Source organism: Anolis sagrei, chromosome 13 (genome assembly GCF_037176765.1).
Source record: "Anolis sagrei isolate rAnoSag1 chromosome 13, rAnoSag1.mat, whole genome shotgun sequence".
In the NCBI taxonomy this organism is placed as follows: Eukaryota; Metazoa; Chordata; class Lepidosauria; order Squamata; family Dactyloidae; genus Anolis; species Anolis sagrei.
Genome location: NC_090033.1, coordinates 10,128,633 through 10,151,671, shown reverse-complemented (window position 1 = coordinate 10,151,671; position 23,039 = coordinate 10,128,633). Strand labels below are relative to the sequence as shown.

Sequence of the window (23,039 nt, the reverse complement as noted above, 5' to 3'; positions counted from 1 at the left end):
TGTTGTACACCGCCGTGAGTCGCCCTAGGGCTGAGAACGGCGGTCTACAAATACAGTAAATAAATAAATAAATAAATAAATCTGGTCTCTGGTTCCTCTGCCTTTTCTAAACCCAGCTTGAACATCTGGCAACTCTCGCTCCATGTATTGCTGGAGTCTTCCTTGCAGGATCTTGAGCATTACCTTATGATATGATAGCCATGTATAAATATGTGAGAGGAAGCCACAGGGAGGAGGGAGCAAGTCTGTTTGGAGACTAGGACGCAATGGAGCAATGGCTTCAAACTACAAAAAAGGAGATTCCATCTGAACACGAGGAAGAACTTCCTGACTGTGAGAGCCGTTCAGCAGTGGAACTCTCTGCCCCGGAGTGTGGTGGAGGCTCCTTCTTTGGAAGCTTTTAAACAGAGGCTGGATGGCCATCTGTCAGGGGTGATTTGAATGCAATATTCCTGCTTCTTGGCAGAATGGGGTTGGACTGGATGGCCCATAAGGTCCCTTCCAACTCTAGGATTCTATGATTCTAATATAATTATGATGATCATATGTTAATGTGATAATATAATAACATAATAATATTAAAATTAAATATTATAATAATATAATAATATTCATAACATCATAATATTAATGAATAATAATGCAAATACCTGCTGTCCCTGGCCCACTTTCCTGGGGGGTTCCTCCTTGCAGCCTCCATGTCCCCCAATGGGAACCCCCAAATCCAGGCTTCTAGGCTGAGTTTCCCAATCCAGCTTGCCTTGTCTTCCACTGGGCTGCCTTCTGGCTGCCTCCCAGCCAATAGGAGGCCGGGACTCCCCTGCGGAGGCGGGGCTTCCCTTGTCACTCAGTGCCCGGGCTGCCAATCAGAAGGGGGCGGGACTTTCTGCCAGATTCCCACCAATCAGAGCCCTTACATTATTATATTCCAATAATATAATAAATAATAATAATAGATGAGGCGCATCGCCCATTTTCAAAGCAGATATACATCGGATTTGTCAATTAGTACATTATAGAGATAATTTTCATAGAATATATGCGTTAATATAATATTTAAATATTAAATATAGCAATATATATACATATTAAATATTTTAATATTATATAGATATTTCCCAAACATATTTATATATTTTAGTATGTTATTTATGGATGTCTGAACATAAGATTTCTTCCTTCCTTGCTTCCCGTTCTTCTTTTCCCTTTTCTCTTTCTAAGCCTTCCCCCCCCCCTAATCTGTCACAAAAATGGACTCGTCCACTGCGCAGGCGCGTTGGCTTCAGCGGCGCTTACCTGCTCTCTGGCATGTTCCACTTCCCAAATGGGGGGAGTTGGTTTCCCTGCTTTCAGGCGGAGGAGAAGGGTCTGTGAAGCCACGAGGCAGGGCAGTACAGGAGTGGGCGGGGCCTCGCAGGCGTCGCCACGCCCTCTTTTATTTAAAACACCCGATGATGCAATAACGTAGCCACTCCCCCTTCCCTGCCTCCTCAAGCCTTTCCAATGAGTGCCTGCGCGCCCTCTTCCAAAATGGCGGCCGTTTCGAACTTTTTCGGCCCTCAACCAAGATGGCGGGCGCCACCGTTGCCTTGGAAACCATTCCCGGCCAATCTCTTTCAAGCTCTTCAGCGGGGAAGGACTTCAACTCCCAGAAGCCTCGGCCGCCGCTGCCACTGAGCAGGAATTCTGGGAGTTGAAGTCCAAAGCCTGAAGGACGGGCAATGACTCCATAGTATTAAACCCTGGCAGTTAAAGCGGTGTGAAAGTGAGATAACTTACAGTTTAGACGCACTTTGAAATATATTTTGAAGTTTTATATATCGAAATAGCAGAATTCAAATAGCTGATTCTATTTTGCCTCCATATAAATGTATAATATATAGATACTATATTTAATATAATGTTTATATCATATAATGTAATTATATTAGTTAATATAATTAATATAATATAAAATTTCTTTTATTTATTTATATTTATATTTAATATCATATTAATTAATATAATATAATTATATTAGTTAATATACTTAATTAATATAATATAAAAAATTTAATTTATATTTATATTTATTATCATATATAATTAATATATCATTAATTAATATAATATAATAATATAATTGTATTAGTTAATATAATTAATTAATATAAAATTTCTTTTATTTATTTATATTTAATATCATATATAATAAATATATCATATTAATTAATATAATTATATAATTATATTAGTTAATATACTTAATTAATATAATATAAAAATTCTTTTAATTTATATTTATATTTAATTTAATATATAATTAATAGTTCATACTGATTACTATAATATATAATATAATTATATTAGTTAATATCATAATATAATATATAATTTTATTATTTATTTATATTTAATATCATATATAATTAATAGATCATATTAATTAATATAATTAACATAACAATATAATTATATTAGTTAATGTAATTAATTAATATAATATAAAATTTCTTTTATTTATATATATTTATATTTAATATCATATATAATTAATATATCATATTAACTAATATGTTTAATATATAATATAATTATATTAGTTAATATACTTAATATAATATAATATTTATTTTATTTATGTATATTTTTATTTAATATCATATATAATTAATATATTGTATTAATATAATTAATATAAAATTTAATATAATTATACTAGTTAATATAATTAATCAAAATAATATAATATTTATTTTATTTATTTATGTTTATGTTTAATATCATATATAATTAATATATCATATTAATTAATATAATATATAATATAATTATATTAGTTTTAGTTAATATAATGAATATAATATAAAATTTATTTTATTAATTTATATTTAAATTTAATATAATATATAATTAATATATCATATTAATTAATATAATATAAAAATAGATGTAAATATATAAATGCCTCTATATAAATGAATAATAAATATTCTAATCAGGTTGCAAGTCTCTTTATGATTGGCTCAAGCAGACAATAGACTCGTTTTCACAAGGGAGTTTTAATTTTTCCTAAATTTTAATAATAATTTTTCAGATTATCAGCCCCAGCGAAGCGTCCGAGGGCGAGGAATGAGGGAGAGGAAGTCCATTGGCTTTTCCATTGAGTCGGTCCACTCCAAGTGGCCAATCTGAGAGTCATCCCACTCAAAGACAGTTGGTCACCCAAACTAGGCCAGCAATGGATCATCAAACTCAATGATCATTGGACCATCCATTAATTTTTCCATTGAGTTGGACGATCCATTGAGTTGGATCATCCATTGATTTTCCATTGACTTGGACAATCTATTGGGCAATTCATTGATTTTTCCATTGAGTTGGACGATCCATTAAGTTGGATGATCCATTGATTTTCCATTGAGTTGAATGATCCGTTGGGTTGGACAATCCATTGATTTTTCATTGAGCTGGACAGTCCATTGAGTTGAACAAGCCATTGTTTTTTCCATTGAAGAGATCCATAGGGTTGGATGATCAATTGATTTTTCATTGACTTGGGAGATCCATTGATTTTCCATTGAGTAGGACATTCCATTAGGTTGGACAATCCATTGATTTTTCATTGAGTGGGACGATCCATTGAGTTAAGAAGCCATTGAGTTGAACAAGCCATTGGTTTTTTCCATTGAATTGGGAGATTCATTGGGTTGGATGATCCATTGATTTTCCATTTAGTTGGAGAATCAATCGGTTTTTCCATTTAATTGAGAGATCCATTGGGTTGGATGATCCATTGATTTTCCATTTAATTAGACAATTCATTGGGTTGGACGAACCATTGATTTTTCATTGAGTTGGACGATCCATTGAGTTTATTTATTTATTTATTTATTTCTTGCACTTATTGACCGCCCCTCTCAGCCCGGGGGCGACTCGGGGCGGTGAACAACAACAAAGAGACAATGTACAGTGAGCCGTGACAATACAAACCAGACAAATACAACATAACATATACTTATACTAAAAATCCGCTTCGTCAAAATCCTGGGGTCATAGCCAATTTCGTAGTCCTAGTTCATTCCATTGTCATTCCATACACTCAGTTGAAGGCCTGCTCGAAGAGCCATGTTTTCAGGCCCCTACGAAAGGCCATCAAGGAGGGCGCCTGTCTAACTTCAGCAGGGAGGGTGTTCCACAGCCGGGGGGCCACCACCGAGAAGGCCCGCTCCCTCGTCCCCGCCAGACGTGCCTGTGAGGCAGGCGGGACCGAGAGAAGGGCCTCCCCGGATGATCTCAAGGCCCTCGTGGGCTCGTAGGCCGAGATGCGGTCTGCAAGGTATTTTGGGCCGGAACCGTTTAGGGCTTTGTAGGATAACACCAGCACCTTAAATTGGGCCCGGTAGCAGATCGGCAGCCAGTGGAGCTGGGACAGCAGGGGCGTTGTATGCTCTCTGCGTCCAGCCCCTGTTAACAACATGGCTGCCGCGCGCTGGACTAGCTGGAGCTTCCGGACCGTCTTCAAGGGCAGCCCCACGTAGAGAGCGTTGCAGTAGTCGAGGCGGGATGTGACCAAAGCGTGTACCACCGTGGCCAAGTCAGACTTCCCAAGATACGGGCGCAGCTGGCGCACGAGCCTAAGCTGTGCAAATGCTCCCCTGGTCACCGCTGAAACCTGTGGCTCCAGGCTCAGCGATGAGTCCAGGGTCACACCCAAGCTGCGAACCTGCGCCTTCAAGGGGAGTGCGACCCCGTCCAGCACAGGCTGTAACCCTATACCCTGTTCGGCCTTGCGACTGACCAGGAGTACCTCTGTCTTGTCTGGATTTAATTTCAGTTTGTTCGCCCTCATCCAGACCATTACAGCGGCCAGGCACCGGTTCAGGACTTCGACGGCCTCCTTAGTAGCAGGTGGGAAGGAGTGACAGAGTTGGACGTCATCTGCGTACAGGTGACACCGCACCCCGAAACTCCGGATGATCTCACCCAGCGGCTTCATGTAGATGTTAAACAGCAAGGGGGACAAGATGGAACCCTGAGGAACGCCACAAGTCAACGGCTGCGGCGTTGAACAGGAGTCCCCCAATAACACCTTCTGAGTACGACCCTCCAGAAATGACCGGAGCCACTGCAAAGCAGTGCCCCCAAGACCCATCTCTGCAAGGCGCCCCAGAAGAATACCGTGGTCGACGGTATCGAAGGCCGCTGAGAGGTCCAGGAGCACCAACAGGGACACACTCCCCCTGTCTAGCTCCCGACGGAGATCATCCACTAAGGCGACCAAGACCGTCTCGGTACCATGTCCCGGTCTGAAACCAGACTGTGCCGGATCCAGATAATCCGTGTCTCTCAAGAATACCTGGAGTTGTGAGGCCACCACGCTTTCCATGACTTTGCCCAAGAAGGGAAGATTGGAAACAGGCCGAAAGTTGTCCAATTTAGTGGGGTCGAGTGATGGTTTCTTCAACAGCGGCTTTATAACAGCCTGTTTTAGGCTCGCTGGAATCTTGCCTTCCCGAAGGGAGGCGTTAACCACCACCGTTACCCACTCGGCCAATCCCCCTCTGGCCTCCTTCAGAAGCCAGGATGGGCAGGGGTCTAGGATGGACGTGGTGGGTCTCATTCCTCCAAGTACCTTGTCCACATCCTCGGGTTTCACAAACTGAAAAGAATCCAACAAAATCTGACAAGCAGGTGCTTGTGTCACATCCACGGAGACTGCATCTAATGTGGCGTTGAACAAGCCATTGATTTTTCCATTGAATTGGGAGATCCATTGAGTTGGACAAGCCATTCAGTTTCCAGTAAGTTGGACAATGTATTGATTTTCCATTGAGTTGGATGATCCATTGGGTTGGATGATCCATTGGGTTGGATGATCCATTGAGAGAACATTGCCAGCAAATAGGATCATCTGAGAGATCTGCATAAATAGCTGGAGCTTAGAATAGCTGGTTGCTGGTAGCAACGTCAGTGTTGGGAGCTGCATTCTGAAGTTCTTTGTGTTTACTCTTGGATTTTGAAAGATGGACTATACCTTGGATTTCGGATTGCTTACTATACTTGGAAACTGTGTTGGGGAAATATCCTGGCTTCAGAATAATGGAATGGACGTATGGCTTACCCTCTTGCTTCCTCCTTGCTTGGCTGACTATTGAATGAGTTGACCTAGGGCTGCCTCTGGACTACGTTTGTGTTCTTAGCTGCATTACAAGAGACTCTCTGGACAGGACTCTGACAGGACGCAATTTCTGCCTAGTCCTGCCTCATGGTATAGCTCTGGATAGCCGTCTGAAAGAAGGAGGCTGTGTTCCTCTCAGGGCGGAAGAAGATGACGTAGCACTTGGGCCCGAAATAGCCCAGGCAGATGTTGAACAAGTTGGTCAGCATGACGGTCGTATCCACCTTATTGACCATCACTCCATCGCAGAGGGTCATGACCAGGAAGAGGGTGGCCCAGCAGCTGAAGTATCCGGTCATACTCAGGGTGACGTACTTGGCCTCATTGTAGTTCTTGGGCATGGCTTTCCCCATGTAGGCAAAGGAGAAGCAGAGGAAGCACAAGAACATCTCCAGGGTGTTGCTGAGGACCATGGAAGCCCTGTAATCTGGGGAACACATCAGAAGGAGGACTGCCGGGTTATGCCTCACCGCGGTCAGGGCTGGCACCGGAGGGTAGAAGTAAACATTGCACCCCATTATGATTATCTTGAGGGCAAAGATGGTGGCCACAAAGACCTCCTGCCCGTGATACTTCCGCCACAAGTCATAGGCTCTGGGCAGCCGGGCGGCCACCTTGAAGACACAAATGATCTGGAAGGAGCGGACGGTGATGCAGGCAATGCAGAGGGAGAAGCAGAGGCCAAAAGCGGACCGGCGCCCAATGCACTTGAGCTCTGTCGGCTCGCCGATGTAGAAGGCCACACTGCAGAAACCGGTGGCGAGGGCGGCCAGCATGAGGAAGCAGAGCCGCCCACCGGCGGATCGCACCACCGGAGTGTCATGATGGCGGATGAAAGTCAGCAGGATGCCCAAAGTGGCCAAGAGCCCCAGAAAAGCAGAGGAGAGGAGGACCGGCGAGGCGGGATCATGCCAGGAGAAGAAGACCACCGTTTTGGCGAAACACTCCTCCTGGCCCGGGTTGGACCACGTGTTGTGTGGACAGTTCTGGCAAGTGAAGATGTCTGGGGAAGAAAGCAAGCCGTTAGGGCGCTGGATGAGATTATCACACGATCCTCTTAAAGCGCTGTTATGGCTGCATCCCGTGGAATCCTGGGATTTGCAGTTTAAAGGAGCCTTTGAAATATCACTACGGTCTCACTAAGCTACAAAACCCAGCATTCTATAAACAGTTAATGTGGAACGACTGTGTTGTGTGATAATTGTTGGGGTTCAGCCTGGGTGTGAACCTGAACCTGATTCTCTGTGTTGCATCCCAGTTCAAGAAACAAGACCATAAGATTAAATCCACCACTCTGGACTGTAGGAAAAGCAATCCTTGTTTATTGATGAAAAATTGGTTACAAAAGAAAGGTAAATGCAGAGTTAAAAAGCCACAGAAAAACACAGTAGTCAATAGGATCTCTGAACTTGAGCAAAACTTCAAAAGCCACAAAACAATAACAAGGAGTCTGTTAGCCTTTTACTAACCATGAACTTGGAAACTACAAGCCTCTGGGATTACTGGCCATGGAACACAGGAATTCTGCCAAGACCAGCCACAGTCCCGAACGTTGCTTGACCTAAAGAAGCACCCGGCAGGGATGCTCTTAAACCAAAGAAGCTATTCTTAGAAACGCCCCTTGACTTTTCTGTTTGGGCCTCTTTCTGCTGGATACGCTGTGACCTTCGTACAGACTGGGAAACAAATCTATCTCTCACTATCTGTTCTCTTCGGACCTCATTATCAAGCCCAGGTGGGGAGATATCACGGCTAACTTCCAAAACATTCTCTTCTAACTGCTGGGTTTCGTTTTCATTCCCACTGACCTCTGCATCAACAACAGATTCCACACTGTCATAGTCAGGGAGAGCTTGCTCAGTTTGAAAAACTATCAGAGAATCCTGTTCACACAGATCAGGATCAGACTGAACCCCAACACTCTGATTGTATTTCCTGATGCTAATGAAAATGTTGATTTTGAGGCCAGTGTAGAGGAAACTCCTGCAGGCTTGGAAAGTGAAAGTACACATTCTCATGAGAATGTTTCAGAGCCAAGCGGTGATAGCTCTCCAGAGAAGCTAACACCTGGGATCCTTAGTGAGGATAGAAGAGGACAGATTTGGAAAAACAGGGGTGAATCGCAGAGTCTGCGAAGGTCAGCCAGATTGAAAGAAAAAGAAACAAGGACTTCAAAGCCTGGAGGCATGTCATGAAACAGTTTCCTCGGCTTTAAGTGCCTCTCGCCGGGTTGACTCTTTAGAGGAGGCATCGTTTTAGACTGAGGCATTACCTTGACAGATCTCCCGTTTCCCGTGGCCTTCATCCCAAGAGGCTTCTAGTGCTCCAAGTACGGTTAGTGGATTGCTAACAGGTTCCAGGATTTTACAGTGTTGCTTTTGGATTTTGATCTAGTTCAGTGGTTCTCAACCTTTCTAGTGCCGTGACCCCTAAATATAGTTGCTCATGTTGTGGTGACTCACGACCATAAAATTATTTGTGTTGCTATTTCATAACTGTAATTTTGCTACTGCTATGAATTGTCACATAAATATCCGATATGCAGAATGGCATAAATTTCATTGTCATAAATTGAACATAATTAATGCATAGTGATTAATCACAAAAACGATATGTTTGGGAGAGTGTGGACAACAGATGATGGTATCTGCAGTACCTTTGACCAATTCAGCTCTGACTTCCACAGCCGAGACCCCCATGCATGACAGATCAGGACCAAACTTGGCACACAGAACCCCCATGACCAACAGAAAATACTGGAGCGGTTTGGGAGGAAGTGAAAGTGAGTTAGGGGAGATGTAGTTCGCCTACATTGGATAGCACTCTGAACCCGTGCCCTTGGGGCAGGGCCAACACAGGACCCCTCCGAAATGGCCAGGCGACCCCCCCTGGGGGTTGCGACCCCCAGGTTGAGAACCGCTGATCTAGTTCATGGATATTTCTGATTGTTGATTTTTACTGTGGTTTTTTGACTTTGCATTTGCCACAGTCAAGTGTGGTGGGTTGTTGTCTTAGGGTCTCGTTTCCTGCTCTGGGTCGCAACAATAATCTCCAAAATCAATTCTGAAAACAAAATGGCGCTGTCATTTCTGACTTACGGGATTTCTTGGCGCGGTTGGTTCAGAGTGGGTTTGCAATTGCTTTCCTCGTTAATTAGATTCCTTATTGCTCCTATACACACACACACACACACACACACACACACACACACATCTCCAGTGTTTGAAGGCTTTCGTCATTCCCAGCATCTTAAATGAATAAATCCTGCTTTTAAATAAGACGATGACCGTACCACTTTTGTTGAGGAACGTCCCAGCTTCACACTCCACACAGATGAAGCAGCAAGCGGAGGATCCCAGCACTTTCCGCCTCTGTCCCTGTCCGCACTGCGCTGAACAGACCGACCTGGGGGGCTGCCAAAGAAGAAGAGACACAATACAAGGCATTAATTCCATCCAGGTCATGCCTTTGACTATTTCACAGATGAAGACTGGAAGGTTCGTCCTCCTCCTGAAGCCGAGCATGCCCCCCCCCCCCAATAAGGGATAGTAACTTATAGTTCCACAAACGGCCAGGGCACCAGACTGCACAATAGGGGTTGAGTCTTGGTCAATATGCAAAGCCACTAACAACAGCAAGGACCCCATGAGGCTTTCAGGGAGTAGATTGGTCCATAGGCTCCAGCCGATGGAAAGAGTTACAGTTTTCCAAGGACCATGGGACCGGCTTCCATCCCAGCACTGCAGGGCTTCGTGTTTTGGCCCAGTGGAACTCCATAGACTCCTTTTGGTGGCTTTTTGATTTCTGCTACATTCCTGGACTTCACTCTCTTCAAGGACTTGCTCCCTACCCATGAACTTTTTTTAAGACAACTTATGAACAGGGGCGGCTCGTCCATTACGCGAAGTAAGCGGTTGCAGAACCCTTTTTTTTTTGCCAGGGGCGCAGAGGCGCCTCTGTAAATGCCCCTCGACCGCCACTTGTGGAGCGCCCCCTCAGCTCACAACAGCCCTAGCAGTACGGGGGGAGCCTCGGCTTTCTTGCCTCGCTGCCAGGTGATCCTCTCCCCAAAGGGGCCGGGCCCTTGAGCCTCGCCTAGCCCCTCTCGTTCCTGCTCCACCCGGCCACCAGGTGCGCGAGCAGAGCCGGCGCTCAATCGTTCTCCGCGTTCGATCCCTTCCCCATGACCGGCTCCCTTTCCCGATCCCCCGGTGCTCCACCCGCCTCCTCTCCTCTCCCCAATCTGCAGGTGGGCCAAAGGGCAGAGCCGTCGCGTCTGGCCCGCTTCGGGTCCGGAGGCGTGTCTGAAGACCCCAGCGTGCGCACCAAAAGTCGCCTCTTCTCCTGACTTTCTCCTCAGCCATTGAGACCAAGAGAGAGAGAGAGAGTGAGAGAGCCCCTCCGGCTGGAGGTATCTCCCACCTCCGCTCCCTCCTTTGTTTTTGCGCCTACCTTCAGGAAAGGTCGGCATCTCCACCTCCCTCTCTCTCTCTCTCTCTCTCTCTCTTTCTCTCTCTCTCTCTCTTGGTCCCAATGGCTGAGGAGAAAGTCAGGAGAAGAGGTGACTTTTGGTGCACACGCCGGGGTCTTCAGGCACACCTCCGGACCCAAAGCGGGCCAGGCAAGGGAGCAAGTGCGGCAAGTGTAGTTACTGGGATGTATAGTTCACCTACAATCAAAGAGCATTCTGAACTCCACCAATGATGGAATTGAACCAAATATGGCACACAGAACTCCCACGACAAACAGAAAATATATATCAATGATGGGGCGGGCGCCAAAATACTGTTTGCTTACAGTTGAAAATTACTTAGGGCCGCCTCTGCTTATGAATTCATGCTGTGTCCTGATATCGTCTGCTTTTTATAATTGGTATTATTAATTTCACTCTGGGGTGCTGGATGGGAAGGTAGCTGCATATGATCTCCCTGTGTATAATTCCTATATGATTTTTTTATTTCCTTGTATTCCTGACCCTAGCCCGACCTTTTCCGCCTTCTCCTCATGAAGAAATCCCCCCAGGAAACTGCAGAGCCCAGGCATTCACTAAAGAACTTTAATCCAGAATTTCCTTTGCATGAAAAATAAACTGGCAGGCGGCTTTGTTCTCAAAGGATTGCCCAACAATGCTGTTTGCCCCCTGGCAGACCCCTAATCATTTTTCTACCTGGAGGTCAGGGGACCCTCGAGAAGCCCCCACGTTTGCACTGGTTGATTTAACTAACTTCCCACTAAGGAACATTCACCCCAGTTTTGCCTTCATTGTCCTCATGTCTGCTGGCTAGTAAAATCCAGATTTTCCTTTACACATGTTGATTCATTCCAATCAAAGCACAATAGATCAGGCTAGCTTGAGATTCCCTCTTTGTCTCGCCGGCCACATGGCATTTTTTTTAGCATTCATTCACAGATTCCTTTGTGTCCTTTCATCCCGCCTCCCTCTTTCCTGATTTGCTATCGCCGCTAGACGGCAGGAGCCTCCCCATTGGAACCTGCAGACCGCTGGAGCTTCCTGATTGGTCCAGGGGCACCGGGGATGAGAGGGCCGCCTCCCAGCTGTTTGCCCATTGTCCAATCACAGTGGAGGGCAGCAGGGGGGCCGGGGCAGGAAGTTTGAACTCTGCAACTTTGAATTTACTATATATATGGCTGTATCAAATGTATTTCTTTATGCTCTGCTGGCAAATGATTGCAGCTCTGCATCCTTTTCAGCTGGATCGCTAAATTAACCTCGATGGCTTTTCTTCAACCTTGGTGAGATTTATTTGGGAAAAATCAGGGAAAATTCTGGGCCTTTCTCCTCTTTCGCTTGCCAAGGGTTTCGGACTCTCTTTGGTGGGTCTAAGGGCTCCTCTCTCCTGGGCAGGAGCCTCCAAATTCTAGCTCGATATCACTCCTCCTCCTCTCTTCCCCTTCTGAGTCAATTGATCAGGTTTCGCCTTACCGTGCTGTTCTCCGTGTGCCAGATGATGTTTTCCATATAGACGAGGAGCTCTTCCTGTGGGGACTTATACTTGGCAACGCTCCGGAAGGGTTTCCCAGGGATGTCCCATTGCCACTGGACTATTTCGAAGCCGTTCGGGGGGTCGCCTTTCTCGTCAAATTGGATGACGTTGTTCAACAAAGTGAAGTTGACCCGTCCCACCTCCCGCAGCAGCTACAAGAGAGAAAAATAAAGGACCAACACCTACATTACGGTAATTGTCTACCTTCGTATGGACCAATCACAGGGCCTTCTTGGCCCTTGCTTCCCTTTGAGGATTTATTTATTTATTTGTCATGTCAGGGCAACCAGTCAATTATATTACATTTCTAACAGAACAAAGCAAACGAACAGACAAAATACAAAATTTGTGAGTTTGGTAGTTGATTAAATGTCCTTTGACCAGTATCTGGCCACTGGGAGTGCTTCTGGTGTTGCCGCAAGAAGGTCCTCCATTGTGCACATGGCAGGGCTCAGGTTGCATTGCATCAGGTGGTCAGTTGTTTGCTCTTCTCCACATTCGCATGTCGTGGACTCCACTTTGTGGCCCCATTTCTTGAGGTTGGCTCTGCATCTCATGGTGCCTGAGTGCAGTCTGTTCAGCCCCTTCCAAGTTGCCCAGTTTTCTGTGTGCCAAGGGGGAGTCTCTCATTTGGTTGAGGTTCTGGGTTTGAGCCTGCCACTTTTGGACTCTAGCTTGCTGAGGTATTCCAGCGAGTGTCTCTGTAGATCTTAGAAAACTATTTCTTGATTTAAGTCGTTGACGTGCTGGCTGATACCCAAACAGGGGATGAGCTGGAGATGTCTCTGCCTTGGTCCTTTCACTATTGGCTGCTACTTCCCGGCGGATGTCAGGTTGTGCAATACCGGCCAAGCAGTGTGATTTCTCCAGTGGTGTCGGGCACAGACACCCCATGATAATGCGGCATGTCTCATTAAGAGCCACATCCACTGTTTTAGTGTGGTGAGATGTGTTCCACACTGGGCATGCTTACTCAGCAGCAGAGTAGCACAGCGCAAGGGCAGATGTCTTCACTGTGTCTGGTTGTAATCCCCAGGTTGTGCCAGTCAGCTTTCGTATGATATTGTTTCTAGCGCCCACTTTTTGCTTGATGTTCAGGCAGTGCTTCTTGTAGGTAAGAGCACAGTCCAAAGTGACTCCCAGGTACTTGAGTGTGCTGCAATGCTCTAGTGGGATTACTTCCCAGGTAATAATCCTCAGAGCTCAGGATGCTTGTCTGTTCTTAAGGTGAAAGGCACATGTCTGTGTTTTAGATGGGTTGGGGATCAACTGGTTTTCCCTGTAATAGGCAGTAAGAGCACCTAGAGCTTCGGAGAGCTTCTGTTCTACCATCTCAAAGCTCCTGGCTTGAGCGGTGATGGCATGATCATCAGCATAGATGAAACTCTCTGTCCCTTCTGGCCGTGGCTGGTCATTTGTGTAGATGTTGAACATGGATGGAGCAAGCACGCTCCCCTGAGGCAGGCCGTTCTTCTGTTTCCTCCATCTGCTTCTCTGGCCCTGGAACTCAACAAAAAAGCACCTGTTCTGTAGCAGGTTTCCTATGAGGCGGGTGAGGTGGTCGTCCTTTTTGAGATTATACATTTTTCTGCTTCTCTGGCCCTGGAGAGTGGTTTCTGTGGATCCCATCAATTTGATCGGTCTGCTTAGGTTGGGAGAGCCAGCCTACATTCTCTCAACACTGACGTTGGTACCAGCAACCAGCTATTCCAATCTACAGCTATTTATGCACAAAACATGCTGGCTTTCCCAGCCTGAGCAGACCGATCAAATTGATGGGATTCACAGAAATTCAGATTGGGACAATCGAGTGGAGGACTATCAAGCTCAGGTTGGGACTATCAAGTGGGGGTGTTCTGTCGCGCACTGGGCCTGTAATAATTGTCTTTTGAAATAGGACATGCACCTTGTGCCTAACAGGAAGCCAGGGCGCCACAAAAGAGGCCCTCGAGGATTTTCCTGAAGAAATGGTCTTTAGATGGCTTGAAAGGTTAAACAAAGTCTGTGAAGGCGGATCTGGCCGGGGTGGTCCATGCCTTAATCACCTCCAGATTGGGCTACTGTAATGCAATCTGCATGGGGCTACCCTTGAAAACGGCCTGGAAATTCCAACTGGTCCAACGGGCGGCGGCCAGGTTGTTAACTGGTGCTCCTTACAGGCAGAGGTCAACTCTCCTGTTTAAGGAGCTCCATTGGCTGCTGTTCATTTTCCGGACCCAATTCAAGGTACAGGTGCTTACCTACAAAGCCCTAAACGGTTTGGGACATGCCTACCTGCGTGTCCGCATCTCCATCTATGAACCCACACGATGTACCTCATCATCTGGTGAGGCCCTGCTCACGATCCCACCTGCGTCGCAAGCGCGTTTGGTGGGGATGAGGGACAGGGCCTTCTCCGTGGTAGCCCCCTGACTCTGGAACTCTCTCCCCAAGGATATCAGACAAGCCCCAACATTGGCAGTCTTTAGGAAGAGCTTGAAGACGTGGTTGTTCCAGTGTGCCTTCCCAGAATAGGAAAGTTCTAGCATCATGTCCCATTTGCACTTGAGTTCAAAGCCAGCCCAGGTTGGAGTGGTTTTCCAACCAATTGTGTAGCCTGTTGTCGACCTTTGCAGCCCGAAAGACAGTTGCATCTCTCAAGTAGGAAAATTAGGTACCACCTTAAAGTGCGGGGAGGCTAAATTAACTGATTTATGAGGTCATAAAGGAGACTCCAACAAAGCATTCCAGCGGGGAAGCATGCGGGGAATGCGGAAGTGCTTCATCAGCGTCACAGATGGACAATGAAAGCGACAGCTCCCCTGGTGGCCAGAAAAGTTAAATAGCCTCTGTCTATGTCTGTATAAGTTGTATGTCAATTGGCATTGAATGTTTGCCATGTGTACACTGTAATCCGCCCTGAGTCCCCTGCAGGGTGAGAAGGGCGGAATATAAAAGCTGTAAATAAATAAGTAAATAAACAAATAAAAATGGCCCCCTCTTCCCTTCCCATCTCCCTGGGAGAAGGGGTGGATCCAAACTTAACAATGATAGACAGGTGGCTTGCCCTATGACTGCAAACCAAAGGAAGCCACCTTTTTGCAGAATCCCTGAAAGTTTGGAATGCATGCAAACACTTAATAGAAAGAAAATAAAGTTGGAGCTCCTGGTACAAATGTACCAGCACAGGAGGAGTCACCCAAAGTCTTAAAACTGTGGGAAAATAACCGTGGTACGTAAGAATGTCAAAAAGATGTGCAAGAGCACCTCAGGTAGGGACTTTCAAGTGGAAGAGTCACCCATAGTAATACAACATTGTGGTGAAATGGCAAGGAAAAGGTTTCAGACAAGGAGACACAAAGAGAGGTCCGGAGGTCTAAAAAAGCATGGATTTATTACCAGCTGGAGTCCTGGAGTGGACTTACGTCCCAAAAGCAAACCAGAGCAAATGAAAGAGGGGCGGACTGTGGCTTTTATAGATTCCAGGTTCAAGCAAACAACGAACATGCTTCTACATACATTTACATCATTCACCACGTCATCTTAGCATCATAAGAACTTGCAATATGCAAAGCATGTCTGTGTTTCTAAAGAGCAAGCATGGCTTATACTCATCAATCAAGGGGACCGCTTGGACCTGTCAAGAGGAGAGGTGCTCCTTACTTAGAGCCAAGATGTACCAGCCTCTGTGGCTTCTCAGACTTTTCTCTCTCTCCTGGAATGTTCCACCTCCCTCTTGGCTGTGCCTGGGAACAGATCTCCCTCAGCATTCTTTCTACACACAGAGAGAGAGCCTGATTTTTCTATGCATTTCAGTAATTGAAAAATACATACAATTTATGCATAAATCAATAAATATCTATTTTTCCAACATCTCCTCCTCAGTGGAAACCTGTAAAACACATAGCATGATACCATCGTTGAAGGTGGCACTCACCTGCCAGGGGTAAAAGGTCTGCTTGGAGCATCCAGTTTCATTGCAGCCCAGCAAGGCGTGCAAAGCATGGGCAACAACATAGACCGAGGAGTAGACGTTGAAATCGATGCGGTTGCCGGCGGCCCGGATGCTGGCATCATAGCGCCGCGTGATCAACAGGCAGTCATCGCATTCTTGGTTGCACATTGGCGGGGCAGCTTCTCTGACCTTAGGTGACTTGATGCGGAACTCGTCCAGCCCCGGGATGGGAACGTCCTGCACCGCCACGCCAAAGACGGAACCGATGCTGGAGATATTGTGCATGCTGAAGATGGAGAGGTCAGTGGCCCAGGCTTCGGATGCCACCCACACCAGGCCAGTTAGGTTCTGGTTGATTACTTCCCTGAAGAAGGGGAGAAGGGACAGCTCCGTGCTCAGGACGATCACCACTTTGGCCGAGTTGCCCTTGATTTTGGTGATGATCAACTGGAACCGCTGTAGCGTGGCACCGTCGGGCTCCTGTTGGTTGTCCTTTTGGACTGGGATGGTCTCCTGAAAAGCCACGCAGATCCACGAAACCTGGTTGTCGGAGGAGAGAAGAAACCCGTTTGTTCAATACAAAAGAGGAGATTCCATCTGAACATGAGGAAGAACTTCCTGACTGTGAGAGCCGTTCAGCAGTGGAACTCTCTGCCCCGGAGTGTGGTGGAGGCTCCTTCTTTGGAAGCTTTTAAACAGAGGCTGGATGGCCATCTGTCAGGGGTGCTTTGAATGCAATATTCCTGCTTCTTGGCAGAATGGGGTTGGACTGGATGGCCCAGGAGGTCTCTTCCAACTCTTTGAGTCTATGATTCTATGATTCTAATACAGACAGCCCGCAACTTACGAACGACATCAGCTGCTACCGAAGAGCTATCTCTCCCAGATCCCTTTTTCTCCAGAGATTCTCAGCAAGCCTTTACAGCAGTGCTTCTCAACCTGGGGGTCACCAAAACCATCAGAAAACACAGCATTTTCTGGGTTGTTGTAGGTTTTTCCGGGCTATATGGCCATGTTCTAGAGCAGTGGTTCTCAACCTTCCTAATGCCGCGACCCCTTAATACGGTTCCTCATGTTGTGGTGACCCCCAACCATAACCCTAACATTATGAATTGCCATGTCAATAATGATCTTCAGGATGTATGCCCTAATTTGAATACTGGTGGGGTTGGCGGGGGGATTGATTTTGTCATTTGGGAGTTGTAGTTGCTGGGATTTATAGTTAACATGTAAACAAAGAGCATTCTGAACCCCACCAACAATGGAATTGAAGCAAAGTTGTCACAGAGAACTCCCATGACCAACAGAAAATACTGGAAGGGTTTGGTGGGCATTGACCTTGAGTTTGGGAGTTGTAGTTCGCCTACATCCAGAGAGCGCTGTGGACTCAAACAATGATGGATCTGGACCAAACTTGGTACGGATACCCAATATGCCCAAACGTGAACACTGATGGGGTTTGGGGAAAATAGACTTTGACATTTGGGAGTTGTGCTTGCTGGGATTTATAGTTCACCTACAATCAAGGAGCATTCTGAACCCCACCAATGGTAGAATTGGGCCAAACTTCCCACACAGAACCCCCATGACCAACAGAAAATACTATGTATTCTGATGGTCTTTGGCGACCCCTCTGACACCCCTTCGTGACCCCCCAGGGGTCCCGACCCCCATGTTGAGAAACACTGTTCTAGAGGCATTTTTTCCTGATGTTTCGCCTGCATCTATGGCAAGCATTCTCAGAGGTAGTGAGGTCTGTTGGAAGTAGGAAAATGGGTTTATATATCTGAGGATGCGTGCCATAGATGCAGGTGAAACGTCAGGAGAAAATGCCTCTAGAACATGGCCATATAGCCCGGAAAAACCTACAACAACCCAGTGATTCCGGCCATGAAAGCCTTCGACAATACAGCATTTTCTGTTGGTCATGGTGGTTCTGTGTGGGAAGTTTGGTCCAATTTTATTGTTGGTGGGTTCTGAATGCTCTTTGCTTGAGCTATAAATCCCAGCAATTACAACTCCCAAATGTCAATGTCTGTTTTCCACCAAACTCCACCAGTGGCATATATTTGGACATATTGAGTATTCATGCCAAGTTTGGTCCATATCCATCATTGTTTGAGTTCACAGTGCTCTCTGGATGTAGGTGAACTACAACTCCCAAACTCAAGGTCAATGCCCACCAAACCCCTTCCAGTATTTTCTGTTGGTCATGGGAGTTCTGTGTGCCAAGTTTGGTTCAATTCCATCATTGGTGGAGTTCAGAATGCTCTTTGATTGTAAGTGAACTATGAATCCCAGCAACTACAACTCCCAAATGACAGAATCAATCCCCCCCCCCCCCCAACCCCACCAGTATTCAAATTTGGTCATATCGAGTATTTGTGCCAAATTTGGTCTAGTGAATGAAACAACATTTTTCATCTCAGATATTACAATTCATAACAGTAGCAAAATTACAGTTATAGAATCATAGAATCATAGAATCAAAGAGTTGGAAGAGACATCATGGGCCATCCAGTCCAACCCCCTGCCAAGAAGCAGGACTATTGCATTCAAAGCACCCCCGACAGATGGCCATCCAGCCTCTGTTTAAAAGTTTATGAAGTTGCAATGAAAATAATGTTATGGTTGGGGGTCACTTCAACATGAGGAACTGTATTAAGGGGTCGCGGCATCAAGAAGGTTGAGAAACCCTGCTTTACAGATACAGACAGTGGCCCAAGCTTACAGACAGTGGCCCAGTGGCCCCAAGATATGAAGAAGAGAGATTCTTTAGATTTGTTCCTAAGTTGAATTTGTTTGGAACAGGTACATATATATACACTTTAGAGAGGAATCGTAGGTGAACTGCAACTCCCAAACTCAAGGTTAATGCCCACCAAACCCCTTCCAGTATTTTCTGTTGGTCATGGGAATTCTGTGTGCCAAGTTTGGTTCAATTCCATCATTTCAAATTTCAATTGTGCAATGTGAAAGGGTCATAGAATCCTTAACCACAGAGAGAGTGATGCGATATATGTCCCCACCTCGGAATACGTCGTCCCGATCTTGCTGCGCAGCAGCTGCGCGTTCTGCTGCCCGTACTCGTCTTCGCTGGAGAGCACGATGACCCAGTTCCACCGGAAGTACTTCATCAGGTTCAGCAACAAGGTGATCTGCTGTTCTGTGCTGGGGATGGTGCGGAAGGCCACCGGGAAGGTTTTGGGGCTGCTCAGGGCCTCCGTGGTTGCACTGTACGTGATCTGGAGGGCGAGGGAAAAAGAGACAAATGACAAAATCATAATTTTTTGAGTGATGGTCACTCCTTGTATTGTGAGGTGTTTTGTTGCCCAATTGGTGTGATTTCGTTCATTGGTTCTTTTGTTTTTAATGCACTCATTATGACCAGAGCATTTATATATATATATAGATGATGATGATGATGATGATGATGATGATTATTATTATTATCCCAGCTTTGCTTTTAAATCAGGACTTCTAGGTGATCTTGAGAACAAGGAGAGGAGATGAATAAGCGACTAACGGTGGTCTGAAAAGTGCTAATGACAAACTCAGAGAACTAACCTGAGAACTTTTGGTGTAAACAACACCCATTGACATCGTCAAACACAACGTTATCTTAAGAAATAAGTTAAACAACGTATCTGTTCTGGGATTGATGAGGCTCCTGGAAATCTGAGCTGAATAACAGAGGTTATCTAAACAACCAACAACAACAACATCAAAAGTTGCTACATAAGGAGACCCTTTTCCTTTTCCAAAGTGTGCCAGATCTGCAAGGAATGCCGCATTTAATCTCCCGCTTCCTTCCTTCCAAGAAGCCTGACCAACTGAATGAAGGATGGTGAGTATGAATGTTGAATGTCTGTGGAGTGAATGCTGAGTATATGTTATATTCCCCCCACTGTCTGTGTAACCGGTATTGCTGTTATAAACCCAATACTGGAGACTGGGGAAGTCTGATCTGGCCACAGTGGTCCACGCTCTTGTTACATCCCGAATAGATTACTGCAACGCACTCTACGTGGGGTTGCCCTTGAAGACGGTTCGGAAACTTCAACTGGTTCAGCGAGCGGCAGCCAGGCTGCTCACCGGGGCGACATACAGAGAGTACACCACCCCCCTGTTGTGTCAGCTCCACTGGCTGCCAGTTCAGTTCCGAGTCCAATTCAAGGTGCTGGTTTTGACCTACAAAACCCTGAACGGTTCCGGTCCAGCGTATCTGTCCGAACGTATCTCCCTCTACGTCCCACCACGGAATTTAAGATCATCTGAGGGGGCCCTGCTCTCAACCCCACTGCTGTCCCAAGTGAGGCTGGTGGGGACAAGGAGCAGGGCCTTCTCAGTGGTGGCCCCTCAGATGATCTGGCAATCTGCTAACTAGGTAAAGACAATCAGACAAACAGGACCGGCAAGACGGATAATGTGTTTTTTAACTGCCTTCTTGTTGTTATTGTGTTGATCTTTACTATGTAAACCGCCTTGAGTCGCCTTTTTGGCTGAGAAAGGCAGTATAGAAGTAAAGCAAATAAATAAATAAATAAATAAATAAATAAATAAAATGTGGAAGGAAACTCTGAACTATGAGATAGCGAACATTGACCGGCAATAAGGAGTAATTGGTTTGTATCGGTTTGTATGAAATTTGTATTGGTTTTATTGGTTTTAACAGGTATAGATGTAATGTATTGCTGTTGATTGTTAAATTGTGCTTTGTTTTATTGCTGCGGTATGTTACGGGCATCGAATTGTGCCTTGGATGTGTAAGCCACCCTGAGTCCCCTTCGGGGTGAGAAGGGCGGGGTAAAAGTAAACCAAATAAATAAATAAATAAATAAATAAAACTGTGTACCTACTTCTCTCTCTTAAAGTGCCTGATACTCTGTCCCACCAGAAATGGATTAAAGAACTTTTTTTTTTTACAGTTCACAATGTACTCACAACAGGTTCGAACGGGGAGGATGCAGCTCACCTGCGGCACCAGGAACTGGCTCAGGAGGTAAGCGGCGGTGACGGCGGTGGAGGGTGCGTCAGGGCCAATGACCGCCACCACTCGGGTCTTGGAGTCACTGTAGTCCCGCTTGACCTCGACCCTCGACTGATCGTCGGAGAGGAAGTAGAAGAGCGGCTGGATGATGTTGGTCAGGTAGCAGACGTCGAAGATCTCGTAGCCCAAGGAGAGTCCCGGGAGCAGGGTGCTGGAGTTGTTGATCTCCTCCACCGCAAAGCGCATGGCCTGCAGGTAGCTGAAGCTGACCGGCCTCAGCCCATAACTGGGAGGGGGTTTCGTTTTAGGGTTTAGTTGTGGATAGTATATTGGGAATAGATGCAATGTTCAACATATTGATTTTATTAATTGTATGCTATAGTCTTAGATTGCTGGAGAGATAGATTCATAAGGTCGATAGATAAATAGGATAGATAGATAGATAGATAGATAGATAGGTAGGGTAGGGTAGGGTAGATAGATAGCAGATAGGATAGATAGATAGGGTAAATAGATTAGATAGACAAATCGATAGGATAGGTAGATAGATATATAGATGATAGAAGGATAGATGATAGAAGGATAAAAGGACAAATAGATACATAGATAGGATGAATTAATGAATGGGTAGAAGGATAGATAGATAGATAGATAGATAGATAGATAGATAGATAGAATGGTAGACTGATAGAAGGATAGATGGATACATAGATAGGATGAATGGATGAATGAGTAGGTAGGTAGGTAGGTAGGTAGGTAGGTAGAGTAGATAGATAGATAGATAGATAGATAGATAGATATAGAGACAATGGTAGATTGATAGGATAGATGGAAACATAGATAGGATGAATGGATGGATGAGTAGATAGATAGATAGATAGATAGATAGATAGATAGATAGATAGATAGATGAGTACATAGATAGATAGGATAGATTGATAGGGCAGATAGATAGGACAGATAGATCAATAGGGTAGATTGATAGGGTAGATCAATAAATAGGGCAGATCAATAGATAAGAGTAGATAGATATATAGGATAGAATAAATCAATTGATAGGGTGGATATTGTCAAAAGACTTCCAAATGGTAATTAGAGATAAATAGACAAATAGATAGATAGATAGATAGATAGATAGATAGATAGACAGAATATGCTTCCTGGGGAGCCTCTCTGCAAGAGGCTGGATGGCCATCTGTTGGTAGGGTTTGGGTTGTGTTTTCGTCCCTTCCAATAATAATAATAATAATAATAATAATAATAATGGAAATGGATAATGAATAATAATAATAATAATAATAATAATAATAATGGATAATAATATCATAGTAATTCTATCTTACTGCCTGGCAGGTAGAAGGGGGTTGGACTGGATGGCCTTTGGAGGTCCCTTCCAACTCAATAATAATCACAATAATAATAATAATAATAATAATAATAATAATGGATAATAATATAATAGTAATTCGATCTTACTACCTGGCAGGTAGAAGGGGGCTGGACTGGATGGCCTTTGGGGATCCCTTCCAACTCAATAATAATAATAATAATAATAATAATAATGGATAATAATATAATAGTAATTCGATCTTACTACCTGGCAGGTAGAAGGGGGCTGGACTGGATGGCCTTTGGGGATCCCTTCCAACTCAATAATAATAATAATAATAATAATAATAATAATAATAATAATAATGGATAATAATATAATAGTAATTCGATCTTACTGCCTGGCAGGTAGAAGGGGGCTGGACTGGATGGCCTTTGGGGATCCCTTCCAACTCAATAATAATAATAATAATAATAATAATAATAATAATAATAATGGATAATAATATAATAGTAATTCGATCTTACCGCCTGTCAGGTAGAAGAGAGCTGGACTGGATGACCTTTGGGGATCCCTTCCAACTCAATAATAATAATAATAATAATAATAATAATGGATAA

The 23,039-nt window shown here is 44.9% G+C and overlaps 2 protein-coding genes across 3 annotated transcripts in view; both read right to left on the bottom strand.

Annotated features, from left to right (window-relative positions):
• Positions 1-1,437, bottom strand: part of MTHFR (methylenetetrahydrofolate reductase) — a 36,024-nt gene extending 34,587 nt beyond the window's left edge. The window contains exon 1 of one of the 2 annotated variants that reach the window (XM_067472763.1): positions 1,297-1,437. In XM_067472763.1, the coding sequence (XP_067328864.1) occupies positions 1,297-1,310 (14 nt within the window). In that variant the 5' untranslated portion in view covers positions 1,311-1,437. Of the gene's footprint in view, positions 1-650; positions 803-1,296 lie in introns of those variants that run through there. The other variant, XM_067472762.1, reaches the window with a different exon arrangement.
• Positions 1,438-5,880: 4,443 nt separating this feature from the next.
• Positions 5,881-21,348, bottom strand: TAS1R2 (taste 1 receptor member 2). The gene is made up of 6 exons (XM_067472761.1): positions 21,075-21,348; positions 19,129-19,344; positions 16,082-16,639; positions 12,105-12,317; positions 9,453-9,573; positions 5,881-7,163 (listed from the first exon to the last, which is right to left on the bottom strand). Exons 1-6 carry the CDS (start codon positions 21,333-21,335, stop codon positions 6,235-6,237), a joined length of 2,298 nt encoding a protein of 765 aa, XP_067328862.1. The 5' UTR covers positions 21,336-21,348; the 3' UTR covers positions 5,881-6,234.
• Positions 21,349-23,039: the final 1,691 nt, after the last annotated feature.